General features: G+C 45.0%; 1 protein-coding gene across 1 annotated transcript in view; it reads right to left on the bottom strand.

Annotated features, from left to right (window-relative positions):
- CUNH3orf20 (chromosome unknown C3orf20 homolog) overlaps positions 1-13,757 on the bottom strand; it is a 38,595-nt gene extending 24,838 nt beyond the window's left edge. Inside the window, exons 1-8 of the mRNA XM_028773097.1 lie at positions 12,736-13,757; positions 11,587-11,727; positions 10,773-10,889; positions 10,197-10,205; positions 9,708-9,840; positions 8,446-8,715; positions 4,319-4,468; positions 2,908-3,028 (exon numbers count right to left, since the gene is read on the bottom strand). Of these exons, the coding sequence (XP_028628930.1) occupies positions 2,908-3,028; positions 4,319-4,468; positions 8,446-8,715; positions 9,708-9,840; positions 10,197-10,205; positions 10,773-10,889; positions 11,587-11,727; positions 12,736-13,222 (1,428 nt within the window). The 5' untranslated portion in view covers positions 13,223-13,757. The remainder of the gene's footprint in view (positions 1-2,907; positions 3,029-4,318; positions 4,469-8,445; positions 8,716-9,707; positions 9,841-10,196; positions 10,206-10,772; positions 10,890-11,586; positions 11,728-12,735) is intronic.
- Positions 13,758-24,079: the final 10,322 nt, after the last annotated feature.

Genomic DNA, 24,079 nt, shown 5'->3' with positions numbered 1-24,079 from the left:
CAGTGAGTCAGCTCGCTAGCTCTGGTCTATACTTCTTGTTAATCCTCCACGTTGAGGCTAAGCTGACCATTCCTGCCCTTAGCTTAAAAGCTAAGCAGCTGGTCCTACTCCAAACAGAGTTGAACCAGCCCCTAACAGGTTGACCCTCCCCTCCCACTGGTAACTAAAAAGTTGAAGAAGAAAACAAAAACAAAACTCCCTCAAACTACTACTTAGTGGCTGAGAAGAGTGAGTCAGGCAGACTTTGAAGAGCTGAGACTTAGGAAAGGATGAGCATGAGAGAAACTTCTGTCCCAAAGCTCTAGCTTGGAAGCCACAGTTATGGCTAAAGCTACCACCTTGTAGCAAGAGAATCCAAAGAATAGAACCTGGGCAACAGAAGTCATGGTAAAGTATGCAAAGACTGGAGGCGTGAGTCTGAGGAGAGCCTAGAATTCTGTATACAAACGTGTCCATATCTCTGGCCAGTACCCGAACCCTGCAACAGAAGACAGTCTCAAGATAGCTCACAGAGTGAGAAATTAAAAATATATTGTTTTGAGCTTCTGTCTACTGCTAATGGGAAAAAGTTCATAGCTTCAGCCTGATCAAATTCTTTTTGCCTTTTAGAACAAGAATATCCAATACCATTCTCAAAAAAGACATCAAGATTCTGAGATTCCATAGCATAGTAGTGGCGATCTGTTACCCAAAGTTCTATGGTAGAAGAGGGACTGGTAAATGGTGAGCTACTCTCAAGGCAACAGAGCATTGACTGAAGCGGATTGTGTTTGGCACAACCAGGACACAGAGATCTTCACACCTTAGACTTTGAGACAGCTGATGTAACTATATTCAATGGGAAAAGGAAAAATAAGCTGGTCATGAAAGTATTTGAGTTAAAACTGGTTAAAGATAACATGCAAGGGCTGGACAGATGGGTTAGTGGTTAAGAGAACTGACTGCTCTTCCAGAGGTCCTGAGTTCAATTCCCAGCCATGATGACATGGTGGCTCACAACCATCTGTAATGGGATTCGATGCCCTTTTCAGGTTTGTCTGAAGACAGTGACAGTGTACTCACATAAATAAAATAAATCTTATTAAAATAAAACAAAAACAAAAAGACAGAAAAACAAAAAGACAGCATGCAATCTACCCAGAGCCTGATGCCTGATAATCCCACCTTATGTCATCTGTTCATTGTGTCACCTTTCCTTCACAGGAGCACATAGGAAGTCTTAAGTGATGCCCCATCGGACTCAACACAAAGCCTTTAGGAGTGCAGCATCCTTTGGTGTGCAGCTCCAGGATAAGGCACAGTGCTAACTAGCTGGGCATGGTGATGCACATGTATTATCCTAGCAATCAAAGACTGAGCAGAAAGATCATGAGTTCAATGCCAGCCTGTCTATATTATTGCCACAGACAGGCATTACTGTGCAGCAATGTCCTCCAAATTAAAAGAGTGTCCTGAGGGAGGACAGAGGCTCCTAATATTTAGGAAATAAACAAGCTTTCAAGTTCAGGAAAGCCAAAACTCACAGGGCCTCTGCCTAGAGTATATACGAGAGAAATGACTTCTGGGAGGAGACTCTGGAACCAACTGAGCTGTCTGGAACAATGCTGGTTCTTGCCAGCTGCCTACAAGCTGTGTATCAAACCCTAGGGATCCATCTTTTGTGGGCTGTCACCTATGCCAGGGATGGCTGTGTGAGAATGCAGCGAGCTATTCAGGCTTTTTCTGAAACTCTCACTCATCCATTGATAAGTAACTCCAATGAATTCACTTGTCAAGCCAGACTGTGGGAGAAACGTCTCTTTGGTTGTGGGTTCATGCCCTATCGAGGGTGAGCAGACATTTGTTCACATCTTCTCAGGAAAGTCACACAATGGGCACTATTTTTAAAAGCTCAAGGTCAGCAAGAAGGCTTAGTGGGTAAACATACATGCTGCCAAGATGGACAACCTGAGCCTTGGGACTCATGTGGTAGAAGAGAACCAACTCCTGCAAATTGTCCCCTGACCTCTGCATGTGTGATATGGTATGCCCTCATGTGCACATATGTATATACACTCACACACGCAGAAATACATGCTGTACATTTACTAAATATGTTCCTTACTTAGTTGAATTACTGTCTTGAACTCTGGTAGCTGAATAACAACCATGCCCTAAGAGTTAGAGAGATGTGGAGACAAGTGAATGAAAGCCTTACTTCCTGCAGAAGCATACCACAGTCTCCTTAGTGCTCCTGCTAGCACAGCTGGATGTCTTACCAGAGAAGTGCTGCTCACTGAAGGTACGATGTTCTAACTGCAACCCATAACCCGGTAAACAAGCTTAAGTACAGTGAGAGCTCCCCTCCACAGTCATAAAATGCAAAACCACCTGAAAATGGCCATGTAGTAGGCAGGAAATTTCAAAACTAACATACAACTTACAAAAGTAAAACAAACAAACAAACAAACAGCCTACAAGTGAGCAGCTGGATTTCAGAGCACAAGCTCGTCTAGGCCAGCTAGGATAAAATGCACCTGAGTTTTCCAACTTTTCAAGTATCGCTTGGTTCTTTAGTAACCAGTCTTCTACAAAATAAAAGTAATAGAATTTCTAAGAAAGCAAAAAAATAAAATTATTAAAAATAAAGCTGTCAAGTACTATAAATGATGCTTCACAAAACGAAGAATGTTTTACAATAAAATCAAATAAAAATCAAATAGGAAGGAGGTTGCCAGGAAGAATCAGTACAGCAGCCTACCGTTGCTACAGGCTAGTGGAAAGCAAGTGAGCCTACTCTGGACCACTGTTGACTGTCTCATGACATCTGAACAGGATCAGGTGGTCCCAGGCAGTGCTGCCTGACAGGCACTTCCTTTCAGTGCTGAGAGGCCTGTGGAAGCCACCCCTACTGTGCTGCCCATGTACCTTATATTCCAGAGAGAGCAATGTCTCGGTCTTGCTGGCCCAGCTCCACCTGTGGACTATGTAGCCCTTATGGTCATTTGTGATCCCACCTTCTTCATCCAAAACCAAGACATATGGACAGCTGGGAGATACACAAAACATAGAAAGTACTTATAGGCCCTGAGAGAACCCCTTCATCACTACAGGTTATAGATAGGCAGGGCTGGGAGAGTCTGCCCCAGTCTGGAAGAAAGTTTCCCTGAACAATCTGAGGGAGGAAATGAAAGAGTCTAAAGACTCCTGTGAGCAGCTTTACCTCTCCACTTACTGTGGTCTAAGACTCCTAACACCAGTTGATGCTAGTGGGGGTGTCTGTGGAGAAGGGACAGTCTGACGCAGACAATGTATGCTCAAGTAAAACCCAAAAGATGAAAATTTAATTTTTTCTGTAGCCAAGGAGCCTGGTACAAAGATATTAAGCACCAAAATGTGAAGTAGAACATGTAAACTTGAAAGGAAGTCACTTCTTCCAAAAAACAACTTAGGAAAAGCCAGACAAAAATCAATTCTTGGGTGTCAAGAGTATGTGCTGCTCTTTTAGAGACCCTGTGCACGATGGTTAACCTGAAATGTCAACTTGATTAGTTTGGAAATGCCTAGATTTATGAGTGGATCATGCCTCTAGGTCTATCTGTGCATACAGAATTGAGCAGATCCTCAGGGCTCTGTCCTAACCAGCAGATTAATCCTTTGATGGGTTCATAATCATTAGTACTGGCATTATTAGGAGGTGGTGAAAGGCAGGAGGTAAGGCCTAGGTAGCAGAAGTTAGTCACTGAGTCATATCTTGAAGAGGGCAGTATTTTGCTTTGATCCTTTCCTGTAAGTTCCTTTGTCTATTTCCTAGATGAGACAGGATGAGAACCACCCTAATCCACTTTGCTGTGACAAACTATCATCTCTAAAACTGTGAGCCCAAATAAGTCTTTCCTTCTTAAAGTTACATCAGCTGCTTTGTCACAGTAACAAGGAAAGTAATGGAACACCACTCATCTTGTTCACCTACTCCTGGGGAAAGTAACTTTTTCTATTAAAGAATTCTTCCAGGTGTAAGAAATGGGGATGTAGCTCAGTGGCAGAGTGCTTGCTTAGCATTTATGAGGTCCTGGTTCTCAGGGCTGAGAACAACAACAAAAGTCCTGTGTGTCTGACCAAGAACGGACATCTTAGTGTCCTGGGGTACCCAGTGGGAGACTGGGAGTGGGTTCCTTCTCACTGTGCAAAATGCAACACAGATCCAGCAACTGGGCCTCCAAGTACAACATGTTCCTGTGGGACTGCCTCATCCTACCTCAATGCCTCCTTACACTCCTCCTTTAACTTTCAGTCACCACCTTACTTCCTGAGTCTAGACTTCCCTTGACCTACTCACCAGTTCTTCAGGTTGTAGTAAACACAGCCCAGGCCTTCAGCATTGAACAGAGCCAGGAAGGTATTAGGTATGTCATTAAAGAGGCAGGTGATGGGTTTCCCTCTGCAGCATGTGGGAATCTGAAGTAAGGCAATATTTCCAGAGGGATAGCTGGCAAATACAGTCAAGTTGAACTAACAGAAGATTCTCCAGGTGCTGGCCTCAGGGTCCTCTGAGACATGTGAAAGGATTCTTCTCCTGTGTATTGTTCCCTTCCTTCACAGATCCTGTCTGTGTTTTGCATGTGTCACAATTAAATAATTACAGAATCCAGCATGCTCCAGATCCTTCCTGTATCTAGTTCTTATTCCTCACATCACCTTAGGAGAGGTAGTCCTATCTCCGTTTCACACGTCAGTAGGCTTTTCACAGGTTTGGATGGTACTAGAGACATAGACTTTTAGTGCTAAAACATGAAGATCACAGGAAAACCAGAGTAAGGAGTTCACCTGAGTAAGAAATCAGAGAGGTAGAAAATGCCTTGTCCCACCTCATGCCACAATGAGTACAGAGCCAGCAGTATTTCTAGCACTGTCAGGCTGTCTCCTCCTTTGGCCAGTCTGGTAGGAAAATAATATCTCTCTGTTCCTTTCCTAGCTCAGAAGCCTCAGGAATCACTGATCCTTAGAAAGGCACAGTGTTGGTAGCTTCTTCTCTGTGTAGAACTGCAGAAGCAGTACTCCAGGTCGGAGGACTGTAGTAATTGGCCCTGCAACTCGTCTTCCTCAGTCTTTCCCACCAGCCAAATAAAAACAAATGGAAAGAGAGAAGGTGATCCACAGGTAGAAACAACACAAAGTAACCTATCTGAAATTCTAGAGCTTAGGTAGATAGTACAATGAGCAAAACAAAGACGTCACTAAATAAACACAACAGTAAATTAAACAATAAAATAAAAAAATTATTGTACTGGAAAGCCAATGAGCAGAAATTATTCAGACTGTAAAGAATAAACGAAAAGAAGAAACCCCAGGCCTGATAGCTCATGCCTGGAGTCCTGGAACCTGGGAGACTGAGGCAGAAAAATACTTGAGTTCTAGGCTAGCCTGAGCTGCATACTTTCAGGTCAGCCTGAACTACCACTATCTAACAACAACAATCCAAGAAAGAATAGAAGCTCAGGGCCCCTGGAAAGATCATCAGGCACAGCAACATATGCATAACAGGAGTTTCAGAAATCCAGGGGAAAGGAGGAGACAGAGAGGATATCCAAAGAAGTAATAATACACTGAATGAAGCTGGATATGTTTGTGAACATCTTTAATCCTAGAATTTGGGAGACAGAGGCAGGCAAATCTCTGTGAGTTCCAGGACAGCTAGAGCTACACAGAGAGTCCCTATTTCAAAACAAGAAAGAGAAGAAGAAAAGAAAATAATACTACCACCGCCACCCCACCCCCCAAAAACCTGGAGGGGACACAACACTTATTGACTTAAAACTTACCACAAATCTTTAATAATTAAAGCAATGTGGTCTGGCATAAGGATAGACATCAAAATTAGAACAGTGAATTAAAAATGAATCTAAAAATAGATTCTTCCATCTATAGTCAATTTATTCTTGCCAAGATCTCCAGGACCACTCAAAGAGGGAAAAGTGGTCTCTTCAACAAGGCACTGGGACAACAGGATATCCATGTGCAGAGGAATGGGCCGTTGCCTCATACAAGATGCAAATGCTGGCTCAGAATACCTCCAGGACCTATATTAAAAGCTTCATCTATAAAGCTGTTAGAAGGAAACACAGGGTAAATGTCACAAACTTAGATTTGGCAATGATGTCATGTATATGAAACCAAAAGCATTAGCAACAAAATGGGGAAATTTGGACTTCATCAAAATTAACAACTTTTGGGGTTAGAGGCAGAGCTCAGTGGTAGAGTGTGTTTGGCACACTGAAGCCTTGGGTTCAAGTATTAGCAACTGCCTCACCAAAATATAACCAAGGGATGAGCAAAGGGACTAGAACACACTGCAAAGACCATCTGCCAAAAGAGGCAAATGCAAAGTTATTCAGCATCACTGTTACCAGGGGATTCCAGCTGATTCCTGTGAAGAAGGGTAAACGGAGCACAGTTGGTTCTGAGGGCTGCACCAGGAGGTTGAAATCAGCTATGGCCTAAAAGGGACCACCACAAAGACCTATCATTTTTATCTCAGTTCTATGTGCAGAAACAGAATTGGTGGCTGTTGGGAGCCGACTCCTAGCTGAAAGCGGCTATCATCTTTGCAGCCATCTCAGGCCATATACCCTGACAAGAGTCTTGTTTTCAACAGCCCACAACAGCTGAGCACACTCTGATAAACATCATGTTTTTCTCACATATCTTGTTTTGCTGTTTAGTGCCGCCAGCAGCAAGGTGCACGTGGTCTCCACGCTGCAAGGCACATCACGTAGTGCCTTCAGCTGTGCTTGTCCACGAGGGCAAGGCACGTGGTAAAGGGTATAAATACCCAGGATTTCCTTCCAATAGAGAGACTTGGAGAGACTTGATCAGACTCCCTGTCTTGTCTCCATTCTTCGAATCTCTGTCCCCACTCTCTCTCTTGCTAGGCCCTGACCCGAGGACCGGAGCAGCAGAACGGGCCATTACAAAGTGACTCCCGAACGTGAGGCAGCTCGGGCGGCTACAGGTGGCTAAAGCCAACATTCTAGAGAAACCAGGTGGTGAAGCAAAGCTTCCCAAACACTTCCCTCAGGAGGGATGCAACAGCTAAGGTGCACCTTAGCCTTTGAACACACTGACACAGAACTTCTTTAAGATACTTGGTCCAACTCATTCATCATGTAACCAAGAGAAGCAAGGCACATGTTGAGGAACATGGACAGGGTCACTATGATGGCTGATGTGGACTGTCAGTGACAGAATTATGTAGGAGACAAGCCTCTGGGTGTGTCTGTGATGGTGTTTCCTCCCAGAGAGGTTTAACTGAGGTGCAAAGACCCATCTTGGATGCAGACATCACTATTCCATGGGCCAGGGTCCCAGACTGGATAAAAAGGAAGAAGCAAGCAGAACACTGGGACTCATCTCTAGCTGTTTTCTGGCTGTGATTCATGTGAACAATCACTTTACACATCTGCCACCAGGCCTGACAAGAAGGACTGTACCTTCATATTGAGAGCCAAAATAAACCCTTCCTTCCCAAAACACCTGGTATGGTGCCTTGTCACACCAACAAGACAAGTAATGAATATAGACAGAAACTGATCCTGGCCTCTGTGACTCCCAAGGAGAAAATGGACTTATTGTTAGGATTCCATCACTGTTGGAGTCACATTGAGTGTCCCTGTAACAATCCCCTGTTGGAGGGGATTCCATGTAGGGCACCTCAACATTCTGGGACAGGTAAGAACAAAGATCCAAGGCAACCCTTCTCCAGTGCCCTTGCTAGAAAGCTGACTTGTAACCATGTGTTGAACCTGGCTAATGCAGTGAAGAGTCAGAACTGGGGCAAGGGAGCCCCATGATCTCTCAAGCAGCAGCTTTCCATGGGCCATAAGGTCCCTGCAGCTGCAGGTCACAATTTACACATGTATGGATATAAACACACGTGCATATTTTTTGGAAGAGGGTCTACAGCGTCCATCAGTCATAACAGCTCAGCTGCAGGTCAAGCAAATGTTCAGCAAGTGGGATGAGGGCTTAGACTCCAAGCACTTGAACCTTAAAGGTGTAACACAAGGACCGCAGGGATAAAACTAGTAAATAAGGATCAGGGAAACAACCCTACCCAAACCGTTTAGAGATACTTCACCTTTCCTCCCACTGAAATGAATCACCCTGTTGGTAGCTTCCTCTCTCCTGGCAGAGCCTTGAAGGCAGGGATCTGCCTGAATGGACAAACTTCTCACAGGTATCAGGGGCTTGATATACTCCTGCTGATTTGAACTGTACTGAACTTGAACTCTGAACTCTTTCCTCAGTCCCTCCAGAGCCTGACCTGGACCAACACTTACCCCTGGAGCATCCTCACCAGGCTTCTCTAGTTGACCAAGAGTCCCTAATGAACAGTTAACTGTTTCAAGCCCAGGGCTTCTCTGGGACTAAGTTGGGGAGAAAGAGTAACACCCATCAAAAGGATATTAAATGAAGGAAGAGCCATCATAGAAAGTATAATGCAGCTTGATGGGCTTCTTGGGCCCCTTCCACTCTTGAGAATGGCGGCCCATTTGAGCATGCTGGCTGGAAGGCTGGTGAAGAGTGGAAGTAGCAACCTGAGTCCCCGCAGCAACAGGATGGTGAGAGTCCCCCTTGGAGGCCAACATTAAATGAGAGGGCATCTTTGACCTGTAGTTGCGTAAAATCATGGGGCAGGAGGCATTCCTCCCTCTCCACATGATCCTTTCGGCTTCTCTGTGGGAAGGAGATGAACGCATCTTCTAGGGGCTTGGTTCTCACTCTCCAGAGAGATTCTCTGTAGCCCCTTCCCAACAGCCAAGACTCCCAACCCCAGTCCCCGTGTCCTAAAGCACATATCCCAATCCTCTTCTTCCTCACATGCAAAGGTAGTGTTTTTAGGAGGGAGTGGGAAGGTGTCAGTGCCCTGGGAAGATCAGCCTTGTCTGACTGCTTGGTCTACAGAGTGAGGCTATGCACAGAGGGGACTCTGGAGCAGCTGGAGACAAACTACCCTTCACTCACCATCCTCAAGTTTCAGGTGGGTTTATTCTAGAATGTCACAGTACAGAAGAAAACTGGGTGGCTGCTCCTACCAGTGACCTGGCCCAGTGATCCCAGAAGACATAGATGGGAAAAGGGGCTGAATCTTTATGAGCTGGGCCATTAGAGAAATGGTTTTCTGCTAGGCATCAGACTATTCCCAAATAATTATACTGTGAATCACCTATGTGAATGAAATTGTTTTGAGAGATTTTTTTTTTCTTGAGCACCTAGCAAATTATGCCCTAAAATTACTACTTAGGGGACAAAGCCTATGAACTGCAAGGAGCCACACAAATGACTTCCTTGGGTGAGGGAGGATGTTGCAGAGGAAGAGACAGTTGAAGTTGAACAGGAGTGGGCTAACAGCAGGGCAAGCTCCAGAACTGCTTTATTTTCTTATCTGTAAACTGGATGGACCATGTTCTCTCTCTCTCTCTCTCTCTCTCTCTCTCTCTCTCTCTCCCTCCCTCCCTCCCTCCCTCCCTCCCTCCCTCCCCCCTCTCTTTCTGTCTCTGTGTGTCTGTGTGTCTGTCTGTGTATCTGATCTGTCTGTGTGTCTGTCTGTGTGTCTATGGGTAAAGAACACAGCTGGGCTGACATGGGGCATGCACTCACTGCTGTGACACCCATCTGTCCTTGTGTCCCATGTCCTGTGGACACCATCCCCATATCTAGGCACTCACATGTGGCGACACATATCCTGCAGCTTTTCCCGGGCCTCGGGGCAGGGGTCAGGCAACTCAATAACAGTGCTTTCAGGAGGGGTTCGGGCTCGGACAGGTGGAGGGGAGACATCTTCTACAGGCTTTGCCTTGGCTGTAGTTAGAGGTGAGGAGTTAGAGATACAGTGGGCTTTAAGGATGGGTCCTTGAGTATCACATTCTCCTGGGAAAGGGCTGTGGAACATGTTAGGAGGCTCTTTTGTGCTATGCTGCAATAGAGATCATTGACTGCTAACTCAGTCAGTCAATAATTAAAGGTACTTCAAAGACTGAGGAGCACAGTGATGAACAGCAGCAATAGCAATGAAGTGGCCCTAATGTCGATGCTTCCATAGTCCCCTATAACCAGTCCCCTTTTACCAAGAACAGTGAAGCATGAGGAAGACAAGTCACACAGGCAGCCAGGATGGGTGAAGAATTGGCTTCAAGCTTCTCAACTTCTAGCCTTACCTCCAATATCTGTGGGAATAAAAGGGATAGCATGAGCCAACCCTGACCCTCCTTCACTACCCAACCCCCCACACAGACACACACCTGTCTGTCTAGCTCATCTGTCATCAGAGTCAGCAGGATGGATGGAAAGTCCTGAGGCCTTTCCTATTCTCATCAGGTTCCTCCCACACATAGCTTCCCTCTGGAGCTTCTTCTTCTCATTTGCTATCTATTTCCCCTGACGTTCCCTCCCTTCTGGGTGGGACTCTTTTCTACAGGGCAGGGGAGTCTTCTGTAGCTCTGCTTCCTGCCCACACACATAGTAGTCCCTTCTGGAACAGAACTGGAGCCTACTAAGTTTGGGATACAAATACCACTATTTCCCTAATGATGGTGTAGCTGGACAGAGATGTCTCATTCACATTTTGGATACTGTCTGGGTTAAAGGACTAGATGGAGCAGGGGAGCCCCAAGGGGAACAGAACACAATTGTGATGCTGTGACTAGATGTGCAGCAGCTCTGGAGTGCTTAAGAGGACCTGTGTGTCACATGCTGCTGAACCTCTGTGACTGAAAATGCTACTTTTTCCTCACCTTTCTTCCTGCTTTCCTTTCCTGTGGAGAGGGAGAAGCTCAGACAGGCTGTGGAAGTCTGGTAGACCAGCTGGTAAGGTGTGTTCACTCCCATAGCAGAAACGTTCATGGAGGATTCTAGGGAAGAAGAGTGAGTCTTCTTTACCGTATTTAAAACTTCAGCTAAATTATAAAAATGTAAAGTATTCTTCTCTTTTAAACAGTGGGCCAGCTCTTCCAAAGTTACCCATAGTCATAAACCAACCAGGACGTCTTGTGAGGAAAGAACTCATTCTGTTGCTCACTAGAAAACAGTATCTGCATGGACCACAGTTTGTCTTCATTGATGGACAGTTGTTTCTAATCTTTCTGCCCCTCCAAACGATGCTGTAACGAGCATTCTTGTAGGGCTGCTTGTATGCATGGAGCTGAGTTATGGATCGCATTGGGAGCTGATTCCCATATACCATGAACAGGTGAGTTTAGACACAGAGTGCCAGGATCAACAGCAGTCTGAGGAGTGACCTCATCACTTTGACTCTATGTACTAAAGGGCTACTCTGCAACGGACTGAAAATTTTAAAACCCCAATGACAGACTGCTAAGAAGCACACCCTAGGAAGGGCCTGAGGGGCTAGACTGTGAGTTGTGAGGTGCAGACATTTCCACCAACAAACAAACAGACTGCCCTCCGCCAGAGGTGTATGAGCTCTCCTTGCCAGCAGCACAGCATCTAGAGCTGCTCCACGGCCGCCTCCACCCTTGGGAGCCTTTACCTTTCTATCATCTTCTTGTCAGCACTGTTTGTACTTCTTCCCTACAGGAGGACACCCACCTTTCGCCAGCTGTGCTGCACTTAGGCAGCTTTTCCCAATAGTGCCAGTCAGGCAGTCAAAGGCCATCTCCTTCGCATTGAGATGGAGGAGCTGGCTGGCTTCCACAAAGCGCTTGGTGATGTCCAGAGGATTGGCACCTGCTGAAGGAATAAGCAAAGGCAGTGTTTTCCTCCTGGCATAGATGACTCTTCCAGAAAAAGGCCTTTACAAATGGCCCAGGAAATCCAGGTGAAGAAGACCGTACGTCCTTCTGAGGTAAAGATGAGGAGCTCCTGATACGCATGCTTGGTTGGACAGAGTTCAAGATCCAACAGGCAGCACCTTGCTCCCAGCCTACCTGCTTGCCTGCCCTCCTGCTCCTCTACCCCTGTCCCCCTGCCCAGCTCCCTGCCCCCTGCCTGCCCACAGCTGAGCACTGAGGACACCTAGAGGCTGCTGCTGACAATGCTTTAGGTTCTTCCCAGCCCTCAGTTTGGAGGCACTGGGCTCTCAGAATTCCTTTGGCATTGGTTGAGCCAGACTCTTGATTCACAATTCCATATCTCCACTCATCAATGAAGCTCTGTCCACCTGTGCACCATCACCCCAAACTCTCCCGTCAGCACTGCCAACCTCTCACTGCCACCACTGCTAACTTTTGAATGGGCACACCAGAGATGGGAGACTGGAAGGAAGGGACGGTGCAAGAGCAGGGAGGAAAGGGGAGGGTACTGGCTAGGGAAGAAGGAGGTGCACTTTTTGCAGCAGACTCATGGCCACCCCACCCCCATTCCTAGTGCATACTTATACTAAGTATCCCTTATCCCAAGGCTTAGAACCAAAAGTGTCTGGGGTTTAGGGGAGGTTGGTGTTTTGAAATGTCTTCCTGTACATACTGAGATATATGGGGATGGTACTCAAAAGACATGGAATTCTCAGATGCTTCTTGTGCAACCTATATACAGATTGAATATTGTCTTACATGTAAATTATCATGCACTGTCAATGAACTATTCTACTGTGGTATCATATGGGCACTCAATATCCTTCAGACCACAGACTTTAGATTTTGTATGCTCAACTCATACCTGTTGGGTACATGTGGTATAAACACACATACACCCTACCTAGCTATGTAGAAACAGAGGGAAATCTGTGAGCAGTCTTACCAGAGGCAGACTCCACCATGGCCTTCATCTTCAGGGAAAGCAGCTCTGTCAACAGGTGGATAGATTGCCGCTGGAACTTGTGCAGGGTATCTTGGCCATTAGGCATCAGTCGAGCAGGGGTGGAGGGAGTGGGCATGTTTTTGCTCTCCCTGGTGGCTGCGAGCAGTACTGGAGGTGGTGGAGCAGGTTGGGGCTGCTTCTTCTGCATGGGGAGGACCTGCACTGGGTGCACTGGGATCACTTCTGCAAGCACCACTGCAGGAGCTCCAAAGGAGATCACCAGATCCTGAATCTCAGATGCAGTGGGCACTGCAGGGTCGCTGATGAGCTCCTCCCAGGTGAACTCAAAAATATTCCTAATGCCTTTGGGGATGGAAATGCCTGCGTTGCGGCAAACAATGAGGAGTTTGGAGACGTGAGCCAACAGTTTGGGGGCTGAGGCTGAGTATTGCAGGTACAGTTCTCGGTTACTTTTGACGTGGTTCATGTCGTCTGGGCAAGCATACTGCTAGGTGACACTGTCCATCTCAAAGGAGAGGGACACTCAGCTGTAAAGACTCAGCACTCTGACAAGTGAAGAGATGGATCAGAAGCTCTTACCTACAGAGAAGTCTTAGGAAAAGATGGAGTGCATATGCAGAAATCACCCTCAAAGGTCACTGAGTCATCAGTTTCTGTCTCAGAGGGATAAGAAGGTTGCTGGTCATTCTTTCATGCTAGAATAAAGCATTGCTCCCCTCCCTCATCTTCCCAGGAACAGCAATGTGAGTGGGCTACACTGGAACAGGCCTGCTGCTGAGGATGGGTCCAGAAAAGTTCCAGAGAAGGTAACAGAAACTGAGTACCTAAGGTAGGATCCTTGGGAGCTAGATGAACAAAAAGGGCCAGGGCAAGGAGGGAAGTCTCACCACACCTTTTGTAGTTAGCGACCTGAGGGTGGAAGATCTGCCTGTGGTCTACTGACAAACGCCTGTAAAAACAAAAGGATGGCATTGGCTCTCTCCAGAGACAAGGAACACAGGAACTCCTGGTCACAAACCTGTGGTGGGCATCCGATTGCTCGACATGCATAGACAGTAAAGCCTGAAGGACAATGCAACCCCACAGTTCAAAATCCGATACCACAGGCCACATCCCACCAAGCCTAGGACACTAACAATTGGAAATGCACTGTCAGAAGAATGCCATTGACTGGAAGATGTATCACTACAGCAGAGATGTTACAGTGTGGAAAATTATACCCTTAAATTAGTGGACCGTGGGAAGCATTTTCTCTTGTTAACAGAACAAGGTCTCTCTGTGTTCAAGTAAACATTGGGGGAGCCTTGAACTTAGCAGATAACACATTTATGAAAACATATTTTTCTGGATTTTATGCTATACAAATTCTTTTGGATCTTATGCTACATAAGAACAATGCCTGATTGCTTATTTCTGAGGGCCTTCATGAGAATATAAGCCTCTACAGAAGGACAACGTGCAGGAGTGTCCATTGAAAGAAACTCAAGCAGGACTTTCTTTTCTCTCATGGCCTTTCCAGCATCTTCCTTCAGTGCTGGCTCTTCTTTGTCATCTATCCAGACGCCAACCCAGCATCTTCACCACGGTGTCAATCACAAGAGCAGAGGGCAGGCTGCTAGCTGCATCCTCTTGCCATCCTTGACGTCAGTGCAGCTGACTAGTCATCTCTTTTTCCACTTTCCATCCTGACCAACCACTTTTCTGAACAGGCAGTTCTCTTTGCCTAAGAGCTCTAACCTAGGGAGCCATCCCCAAGGTCACCATTCCAGGATAGTTCCTCAGGTAAACACCTGCAGAGCTTACACTGAAGGTCCATGGCACTCCTCTCCAAGACTTTTGCTGATGAGGAACCAGAGCCCTTGATTGGGAGATGGCTGTCCCTAGATTCAAAGCATGGAGACTTTTGCAAATACTACACCACTTTCCCTGGCCTTTGAGCTATCTTTGCCCATCTATCAGGAACAAAGTTCCCAAACAACAAGAGTCCCATAGGACAAAGCTAACATTCTACAGGCTTGAAGACAAAGTGGCTTCCTGTGTCTATTTGCTGACCCCTGGCATTGCCATTTCTCAGCTTTGGAGACACAGAAAAATAGATTTGTTCTGGAATGATTAGTCCACAGAACAAAGATTCCATTCAGAATCTCAGGCAGCAAGGCACCAAGCCAGAGAGGTCTGACCTTAACTATACAGGGCAGATGATGATGATATTTCTTCCCCCATCACTCCCACCATCTCCCCAGCCTCCTCATTCCTCTTCAGTCAGGACTCAAATGAAGAAAAGAGGATGATTAAGCAGCCGCTAGAATTGTTCAATGTTAACTGTTTGGAAAACTTCTCCCCTGTCCTCCTTACTGGTTCCTACCATTTGAAGTTAATTATGAAGACATGCCATACAAATAGATAAATGTATATATGAGTGGTTATGCACAGATGTATGTGCATGTGCATACAAGCACCAGAAGGCTAGAGGTCAATCTTAAGTATTGTTCCTCAAAAGCCATACACCTTGGTTTTTTTCTTAGTGATACTTGGGAGTCACTTTCAGGCTAGACCAGATGATCAGTGAGCCCCAAGAATCTGTCTCTCCCCAGTACTGAAATTACACTACCTACTACAAAACACACTACCACACATGGCAAATATGGTACTGGGGGTGGAATCCAGGTCCTTACACTTCACAGCAAGCAAGATATCAACTGAGCTATCTCCCAATGCCCCAGATTTAGCTGTTCTGGAATTTAATATAAATGGAATCATGAATTATGTTGTCCTTCTTACCCCAAGGAGCTATTGGCATTTGATGGCTACCAGAGGAAGAAGTCGTGTTTGTCCAAGGATACAGCCACTGGTATGTTTCACGTGTACCAGTTGTACCCACACCCATGTACATACCAGCTGCACTAACTGGTCTTGGTGGGCATGGTGGTTTAAATGAGAAGTATCCTATGCTCATGTATTTGAACACGTGGTCCTGAATTGGCAGCACTATGTGGGGGGAGGTTATGGGAAACTTTAGGGAAGTACAGGCTTGCTGGCAGAAGTTTCATGGGGGGTTGGCTTTGAGGGTTTATAGCCAACTTATCCAACTTCCTAATCTCTCTCTGTCTCTCTCTCCCTGCTTTGGGTGGTATAACCAAAATACATTATATGCATGAATGAAATTCTCAGAAAAATATATATGTGGTCCTTTGTGATGGTTTGTTTGTCACGATGCTTTTAAATTTTATCCATGATAGTCTAGGCATGGTGGCACACGTTTAACCCAGCAATTTGGGAGGCAGAAGCTATCGGATCTCTGAGTCGAGGCCAACTTAAGTCTACAGAACAAGTTCCAGGACAACAAGGGCTACACAAAGAAATGCTGCCTCATAAAAAATTTTTTTTTTCAGTCATGAGCTAGAGACATGAGTCAGCAATTCAGAGTGACTCAGGTTCAATTCTGAGCACCCACATGGTATCTCACAGCCGTCTATAACCCCAGACCTGGGGTATCAGACCCCTCTTCCAGCCTCTTCTGCCACTGCACAAAGAGTACACAGACATATCCAGACAAAACACTCATATATATAAAACATATGATTTTTAAAAATTTACCCATGTGGCAGCATGCATAAATACTTCGTTACTTTTTGGATTGTATTGCTGTTTGTTGAGACAGTTTCACTGTTGCTTTGGCTTGCCTGAAACTATGAAGACCAAATAGCCTCAGTACTCTCAGAGATCCAACAATCTCTACCTCCTGAGTGCTGGGATTAAAGGCATGTGTCATGGGGCTAGAGGAATGGCCCAGTGGTTAAAAGCACTGGCTGCCTTTCCAGAGGCTCCCAGTTCAATTCCCAGTACCAACATGGTGACTCACAGCCATCTATCTATAACTCAGTTCCAGGGGATCTGATGTCCCCCTCTTAAGAGCACCAGGCATGCATGTGGTACATAAACATATTTGCAGACAAAACACTCATACACAAAATAAAATTAAAAAGCATGTAACACCATACCAAGCCTTGTTTTACAGCTTATCATTTTGTTTGTGTGTATGTGTGTGTGTGACATGTATGTGAAGGTCAGAGAACAACTGTATAGAATTGACCCTCTCCTGCTCTTACATGGGTTCAAAGGGTTGAACTCAAGTTACCAGCCTTGCATAAGTATTTTACCTGTGAGCTATCTTGCTAACCTTTATATTATTTGTGTGTAGCAGGGGAACACATGTATGGGAGGGGACATGTGTGTGTGTGTGGTGTGTATGTGTTTATGTGTGTACGTGAAGGCTACAAGTCAGTTTTCAGTGGCTTTCTTGATTGTTCTATTTCACATTTTTCTTAGACAATGTTTTTTCACCAAAACTAGAGCTCACTGATTGGCTACACTGGCTGGCCAATGAACATTAGAGATCCTCCTGTCTTTGTCTCTCCCCATCCCTATCACTCCCTCACACCACACTGGGGCTGTAGCTGTGTCAGGCACGAGTGATAGGGAGCAGAACTCAGTTCCTCATTGCTTTCAGAGAGACATTTTATTGATTGAGCGATCTCCCCAGGGCTCAATGTTTGTCTTTCTGAAGAACTCCCAGACTTTACCAAAGCAGTGACCCTGCTTCCCAGTCACCAGCAATGTTATGGCGGTCCCGATTTCTATATGCCCTTATGAACAATTTTGTCACTATTATTGTTTTGATTCTATTTTGTCTGGTGGATGTGAAGTTAGTGGTTGGATTACAATCCCATGTGTCTAATGACATTAAATACTTTTCACATGCTAATCAGGTTTTTTTTTTAAACTTAAAAAATATCTACTCAGATCTAAAGGCCACTTATTTTTTAAATGTTATTTTAATTAAAAGCACAGATAGTATATCTTAAAAATTTGTATAAAAAGTGTCTTACTACACTGTACCTATAAGATGAGGCTGTTGTGTAGACTTACCTTTAAATGAGTCTTATCTTTAAAGACATAATTTTTTTTTTATTTCATAGGGGGTTACAGTTAAGAGATTGCCTTAAGTCTCAGTAAAACTTTGGGCTTTTAAAAAGTGTTGGGATTAAAAGACTTCAGGAACTTTAAAAGCTGGACTGATCTTTAAAATCACTCACTGCCCTGCTCATGTGGCTTGCCTGGAATGGATGAGATGGGTATATCTTTATCTCTAGCAGCCATTTTGAACCATGAGGTTACCTTGAAAAAGGCAGTTATGAGCTAGGGGTAGCCATACAAGACAATAGAATCTAGACTCCTGATAACATTGTGGAATCCCATGCCATCTTTTTACCTGTCTCCAAACTTCTCTCACATGGGAAGATGAGGCCTTTGCTTCTTTTGTCTACAAGCCCCTTCCTCACTCAGATTGCTACTCTTGCCATCAAATGTGATTTCTGAGTAGCCATTTTAGGTCGTCCCAGTGCTCCTCCTTGTCTACCTAATTTGATTCTGCATTCAATTTTCCAGGATTGAGATATGAGTCTTTCCCTTGAGAAACTTGATGTCAAAAGTAAGAATGAAATGAAACTGGCTTACAATAGGAATCACACTACAAAAAAAAAAAATGTGTAAAGGCCATGGACATCTATATTAGTTATGTTGCTATTGCTGTGACAAAATGTCATGACCAAGACAACTTATGGAGGGAAGGGCTTCTATTTGGGTTTATGGTTCAGGAAGATAAGCATCACTGTCACCATGGGGAAACACGGGCAGCAGGAAAGCATGATGGCAGGAACACTGAGAGTCACCTTCCAAACGTCAAGCAGCAAGCAGAGCAAACTGGAAAGGGCACATGTCTTTAAGCTCCAAAGGCTGCCTCAATGACATTCCTAAGGCTGCCCCACAACTGTGCCACAAACTGGGGGCCAAGTCCTCACATGCCTGTGAGTATGAGGACGTCTATTGTTCAGGCTACCACAGCCCGCTCCCTAGCGGCCAGTCTCATAGTCTCTACATAATGCAAACCATCAGCCCAACCTCTAATGTCCCTGCAGTCTTTCAGGCCCAACACTTTTTAAAAGTCCAAAGCTTTACTGAGACTCAAGGCAATCTCTTAACTGTAACCCCCTATGAAATAAAAAATAATTACACATGTCCAAAATACAACGGCATAGGCATTCACTGCTGTTTCAAATAGGATGATTCGGTGCATAGTGAAAAATCCTGGATCAAAGCAAGACCAAAACTCAGCAGGGCAAACTCCAAATCCTGTAGCTCCATGTTTCCTATCAAAGAGTTTAGATGGCTGCATCTCTCCAGCTCTGGGCATCTCTCTCTCAGGCTGGTTCCATCCCTATGTTCCACTCCCTCTGGCAGACGTCTCACAGCCCTGATATCTCCAACATACTGAAGTCTCTGATGCAACACAAGCTTCGCTGCCACAGCTTCACACAGTGGCCTTCCACACAGGGACTCCTCTGCTGTATGCCTGGCTTCAGGAGCTCTCTGAAACCAGAGGAAGATTCCACGACCTCTTAACTAGCGTATCCTTCATGCCTCTAAAACAAGCACCACATGGACAATACCCAAGTCTAGTTCCCAGCTTAGGCTTAACCCTCCCCCCCACCCAACTGAATCACACTTGCTGTACTTTTTTGTTTATTGTTCCTTTCTAAAAGCAGAAAATTCCCCATGACTTTTCTTTTCAAAAGTTGGAAGATTAGCTAGATGAGGTCTCTCCCTGAAGGTGCCCTTCTCTTTATTTTACTGCTGATCAGACCTCTTGCTAATTTTCCTCTTTCAACACAAGACTTGTCTGCAACATCAAGTTTCCTGGTGTTCTTTATCTTCTCAAACTACATTTGTATTTCTCTCTGCCTCACTTGCTCTCCTCACTGCCTACGATTACTAGTAACTATGCAACACAGTCAACAGTAGGCGGTCTTGAAATCTCCTCTGCCAAAGAAATTAATCCATTGATTTTAAATTTAGTCTCACACAAATTCTTAGAAAAGTAGCCACATTTTTGCCCAAATATCACAGCATGGTCTCTAGTATACTTGCCAATACAGTTCCTTTTTAGACCTCTTGTGTTGGGTCCCCACAATTACACACAGCTCTTAGCCCTACTGTCTTCCAAGCTCCAATTAGGATGGCCCATTAAACTCCACTTAAAGTGTTCAACTGCTTTTCTAGTCTAAAGTTCTACAATTTTTCACATTCCTCAAAACAAACAAACAGACAGACAGACAGACAGACAGACAGACAGACAGCATGGTCAGGTCTGTCACTGCAATACTCAACTCCTGGTACTTGTTACTTTTCAATTGCTGTGGTAAAATTCCATGACCAAGGGACTGTATGGAGGAAAGGAGTTATTTAAGGTTCCAGAGAGAGAAGCATGATCATCTCAGTAGGGAAGCATGGCAGCAGGCAGGCATGCAATAGGAGTGGCTCTGAGCTTGAATTTCAATTTTCAAGCTGCAAGCAAAGAGAAAATTCAAAATGGTGCAAATCTTTAAGCTCTCAAAACCTGCCCCAGTGACATACCTCCTCCAGCAAGGGCATACCTAAGCACTCATGTGCATGTGTATGTATATACAAAAGTGTATGCATACACACACACACACACACACACACACACACACAGTGTACAAACTGGGGCCAAGTATTCAAATGCCAGTGAATACAGATGGACATCTATCATTCAAACCACCAACAACATCAATGAAAAATGTCAAAAGGTAGCAGACCAAAGAGTGTTCCTGAAGCTAATAAGTTACCAAGCAGATAGGAGAAAAAGCACAAGATGTAGTAACAGAGCCCTCTGAGGGATAGTGTGGTACAGTGGGCACAGTGGGCCTGGAGGAGCCACAGGTGGAACAGGGTCATGCCTGCTTAACCAAAGCTTGTAGTTGCTGTATCTGGATACATTCCGTACAGCACTGACATGGGCACATGACGACAGATGGCCTCCACATTGAACCCTACAGGTCATAAGTTGAAAGGTCCCATCATGTGGTGACATCACAGTTGTCATAGCCATGGCAGCATAGTGCTCCTATTTTTGTGATTCTAGTATGAACACCCACCATAAAACTGCATGGCAGCAAAGTTTGGCTGTGATTTAAAAGGAGAGAGGACATACATCCTTCCCTGTAGTAGCACCGAGCCAAGAACAAATTTGGGTAAAATGGCTGAGTACTCAAAAACAAAAGGAAAGCAGGCTTCCCAGGTCATCTGGCCATGCTTCTCTAGTTTCTGGTTCCCACTGGTTTTGGTTAGAGATACTCCTATAAGGGTTTGATGTGTAGAAGGTGGTGTGACTGCCCTGTGAGTAAGCATGGCTTCTGATAATGAAACAGAAATGCTCATCCCTGCTGTCCTCTGAGCTGTTTGGCACATAAAGTGGCATCTTGAGAGATACTAGAGAATTCTCTAGCAGGCAAGAAAACAGGCCACACAGAAGAGTGCATCTTAGCCCACATGATGAGGGCCAGCATGCATCCTGCTCCACCCCACTATGCCAAGGCTCACCATGAAACCCTGGTAATGCAGTCCTGGGGTACTAACCCTTCTAAATACCTGGCTCCTCTACAGGGACATTCATTACAGTGTCAACAGGCCCCACTGAGATGAACTTCCTGAAAGGATCGATCAAGAATGTCTTTCCCCGTCACTGAGTGATGTTACTTCTCAAAGTGATACTCAAGGGGACTTCTCAAAGGCAGAGGGATTGTGGCAGTGAGAGATAACAATTGTTAAATCAATCTAAAAGGTGCCCTGGCTGGTCCTTTTCTACCATGTCTGAACACTTGTTTCTGTTATTTTGATGAACTACTAGGCAGCAACTAAAAACAACTGAGCAGCTCAGTTTTAGGAACCTTAAATGAAGGCAAACCAGCCACATGTAATGTAATATAATTAATGGTACATTAGACACTGCACTGACCAGCATTCCCTGGAAATTTAAACTAGCATCCACAGAGCTAGAGAAAGACTTAACAGTACATATTTTCTGTAGCTAGAAAACAAAAAGTTAAATGTTCTGCACAACTCTAAGGGTATCTGTAACATGGGAGACCAGGTGGTGAGCAAAGCCAGGTCTTTTCACAAAGCCTCAAGACACAGTGACTGTTGAAGAGTGGACAGAGTGAAGCAGGTTGGGAGGGAAAAGGTAGACACCATGTTCCAGCTCAGAGCAGCTCAGTGTTGGCAGTGTACAAGACCCAGAAGAGGACAAAGCATGGCCAGGGAAAAATGCTTGAAACCAGACCACAATGACAAAAGCATGTAGGCTTTGGGAGAACATGGCAATTTGAAATGGATTTAAATGAAAAAGGAGGGAGGGAGGGAGGGAGGGGGGGAGGGAGGGAGGGAGGGAGGGAGGGAGGGAGGGAGGGAGGAAGAGAAGAAGGGAGAAAAGAAGGAAAGAAGGAAAGAGAGGGAAAAAGAGGGTGTATTTAAACTGAGAGTGGAAAAGAAGTAAGTCTCTGACTACTATGTGTGGACGCTCATTTTCTGTACACACATGTGGAGCCTGGATATAAGAAACCACTGCAGAGCACCAATGCTCTGCTAGAGGTCAGTTTAGTTTATTTTTAAATTTAATTACTTTTGAGAGCACATATCACTATGTAGTCCTGGCTGAACTGGAACTCACTATGTAGACCATGGTAGCCTCAGAGATCTGCTGAGATTAAAGGCATGCATTGCCAACCTGAGCATAGGGTCCAGGTTTGTATGAAAACATGGCTTCCCCTGAATATCTTAACTTTCCGGTTTCCTAAACATTACCATCAACCCCACCACTACACTGAGCCTCACCAGTACAGGTGAACCACTCTTCAAACACAAAGGCAGACACCAATAGCCTCCACCAGCCACATGAATTCTCAAAGCCACAGGAGTCTCTTCTCACCATTTTCAAGCCAACAATTCATTTTCAATTATCATCACTTACCTTGGCTATGTAGCATTTTATGTGAACAGTCTGGCATATAACGGACTCAGCTTGCCTTACTGGCTCAAAAGGAAACTTGAACCACATATGGTGTGGCTATCCTGTTGTGTTAACTGTAAAGACCAGTACCCACCCCTGTTCCAGATTCTAAATTCCACTGCCTCATCTGTATGTCACAACCAGACCAGCTGAACAGCAACCCAAGGGAATGACCCAAGCCTCTGGCAAATGTATGGCTAAGTGCAGCAGGCATCTCATGTATATGGATTCAAATTTTCTCCTTTGGGAATTCAGCAGGCAACAGAATGATGCAGTACACCAGTTCAAAGAAACTGCGCCAAAACATACAAGGCCCAGAGGAGAGGTTACAATAAAAACAAGGAACTCAAAGCAGTCTTCTCCCAAATGGTTTGCTCTGCTGTCCAGACATGCAGAGAAGACATGACAACATTCTCCTGTAGGCTTACAGTCTTGGATGTGCACCTGGGAGAAATTGGCTTGCCAATCTTTGGTCATTAATGGGAAGACAATGTACAGGGACCACAAAGCCAGTAAGTCCTGCCCAGAAGTTAGCACAACAAAAGAATTACACTTCAATTTCACTGATTTAAATTTAAATCTGCTGGGAAAAGAGGACAGGTAGCTGAGTAAAGGTGCTTGCCAAGCCTCACAACCTAAGTTTGAACCTGGAACTAACTCTCGTAAAGGTGGAACAGGAAAACCAAATCTACAACTCTACGAAGTTGTCCTCTGCCCCCCATGTGTGTGCTGTGTCACACAGACCCAATACAGAGATACACGCTGTAACATTTCAACTTAAATGTTGAAATTGGAGCTCAATGGGAGCACATCTGACAAGCATGTGCAAGGCAAACCTGACACCTCAAAAACACACCACCAAAATTCTTAAATCCACACAATTCAATCAGAGAAAACTTAAATGTTTGGGACAACCTGGATATGAATTTACAACTTTTCAACTGCTTTATGACATCTAAATACAGATAAAAGTATAACTGGTGAACAATGAGTGCACAGGCTCAGCTACAGTGTGGGCTACAGTGCACTCTGGCAGCTTAATATGAAAAAAATCCAAGTGTGGCTTAGCAGTTATTGGTACTCTTGCAGAGGACTCTCTGTCCCTAACACCCACATTACAGCTCTACTTGTAACTCCAGTTCCAGGAGATGGCACCCGCTTCTGTCCTCTGAGGGGTCAGGTACACATATGGTACACATACATATGCAGGCATTCACACGTAATATAAAAACAAAAGCAGGGATGATGATGCACACCGTTATTCCCAGCACTTGGAGGCAGAAGCAGACTGATCTCTGAGTTTGTTGCCAGCTTGGTCTACACAGCAAGTTTCAAGACAGCCAGGAGATAGATAGATAGATAGATAGATAGATAGATAGATAGATAGATAGATAGATA

The sequence above is a fragment of the Grammomys surdaster genome, unplaced genomic scaffold, assembly GCF_004785775.1.
Source record: "Grammomys surdaster isolate TR1022 unplaced genomic scaffold, NIH_TR_1.0 220, whole genome shotgun sequence".
NCBI classification, from domain to species: Eukaryota; Metazoa; Chordata; class Mammalia; order Rodentia; family Muridae; genus Grammomys; species Grammomys surdaster.
Note: the sequence above shows the minus strand (reverse complement) of the source record. Positions and strands in the feature narration are given on the sequence as shown.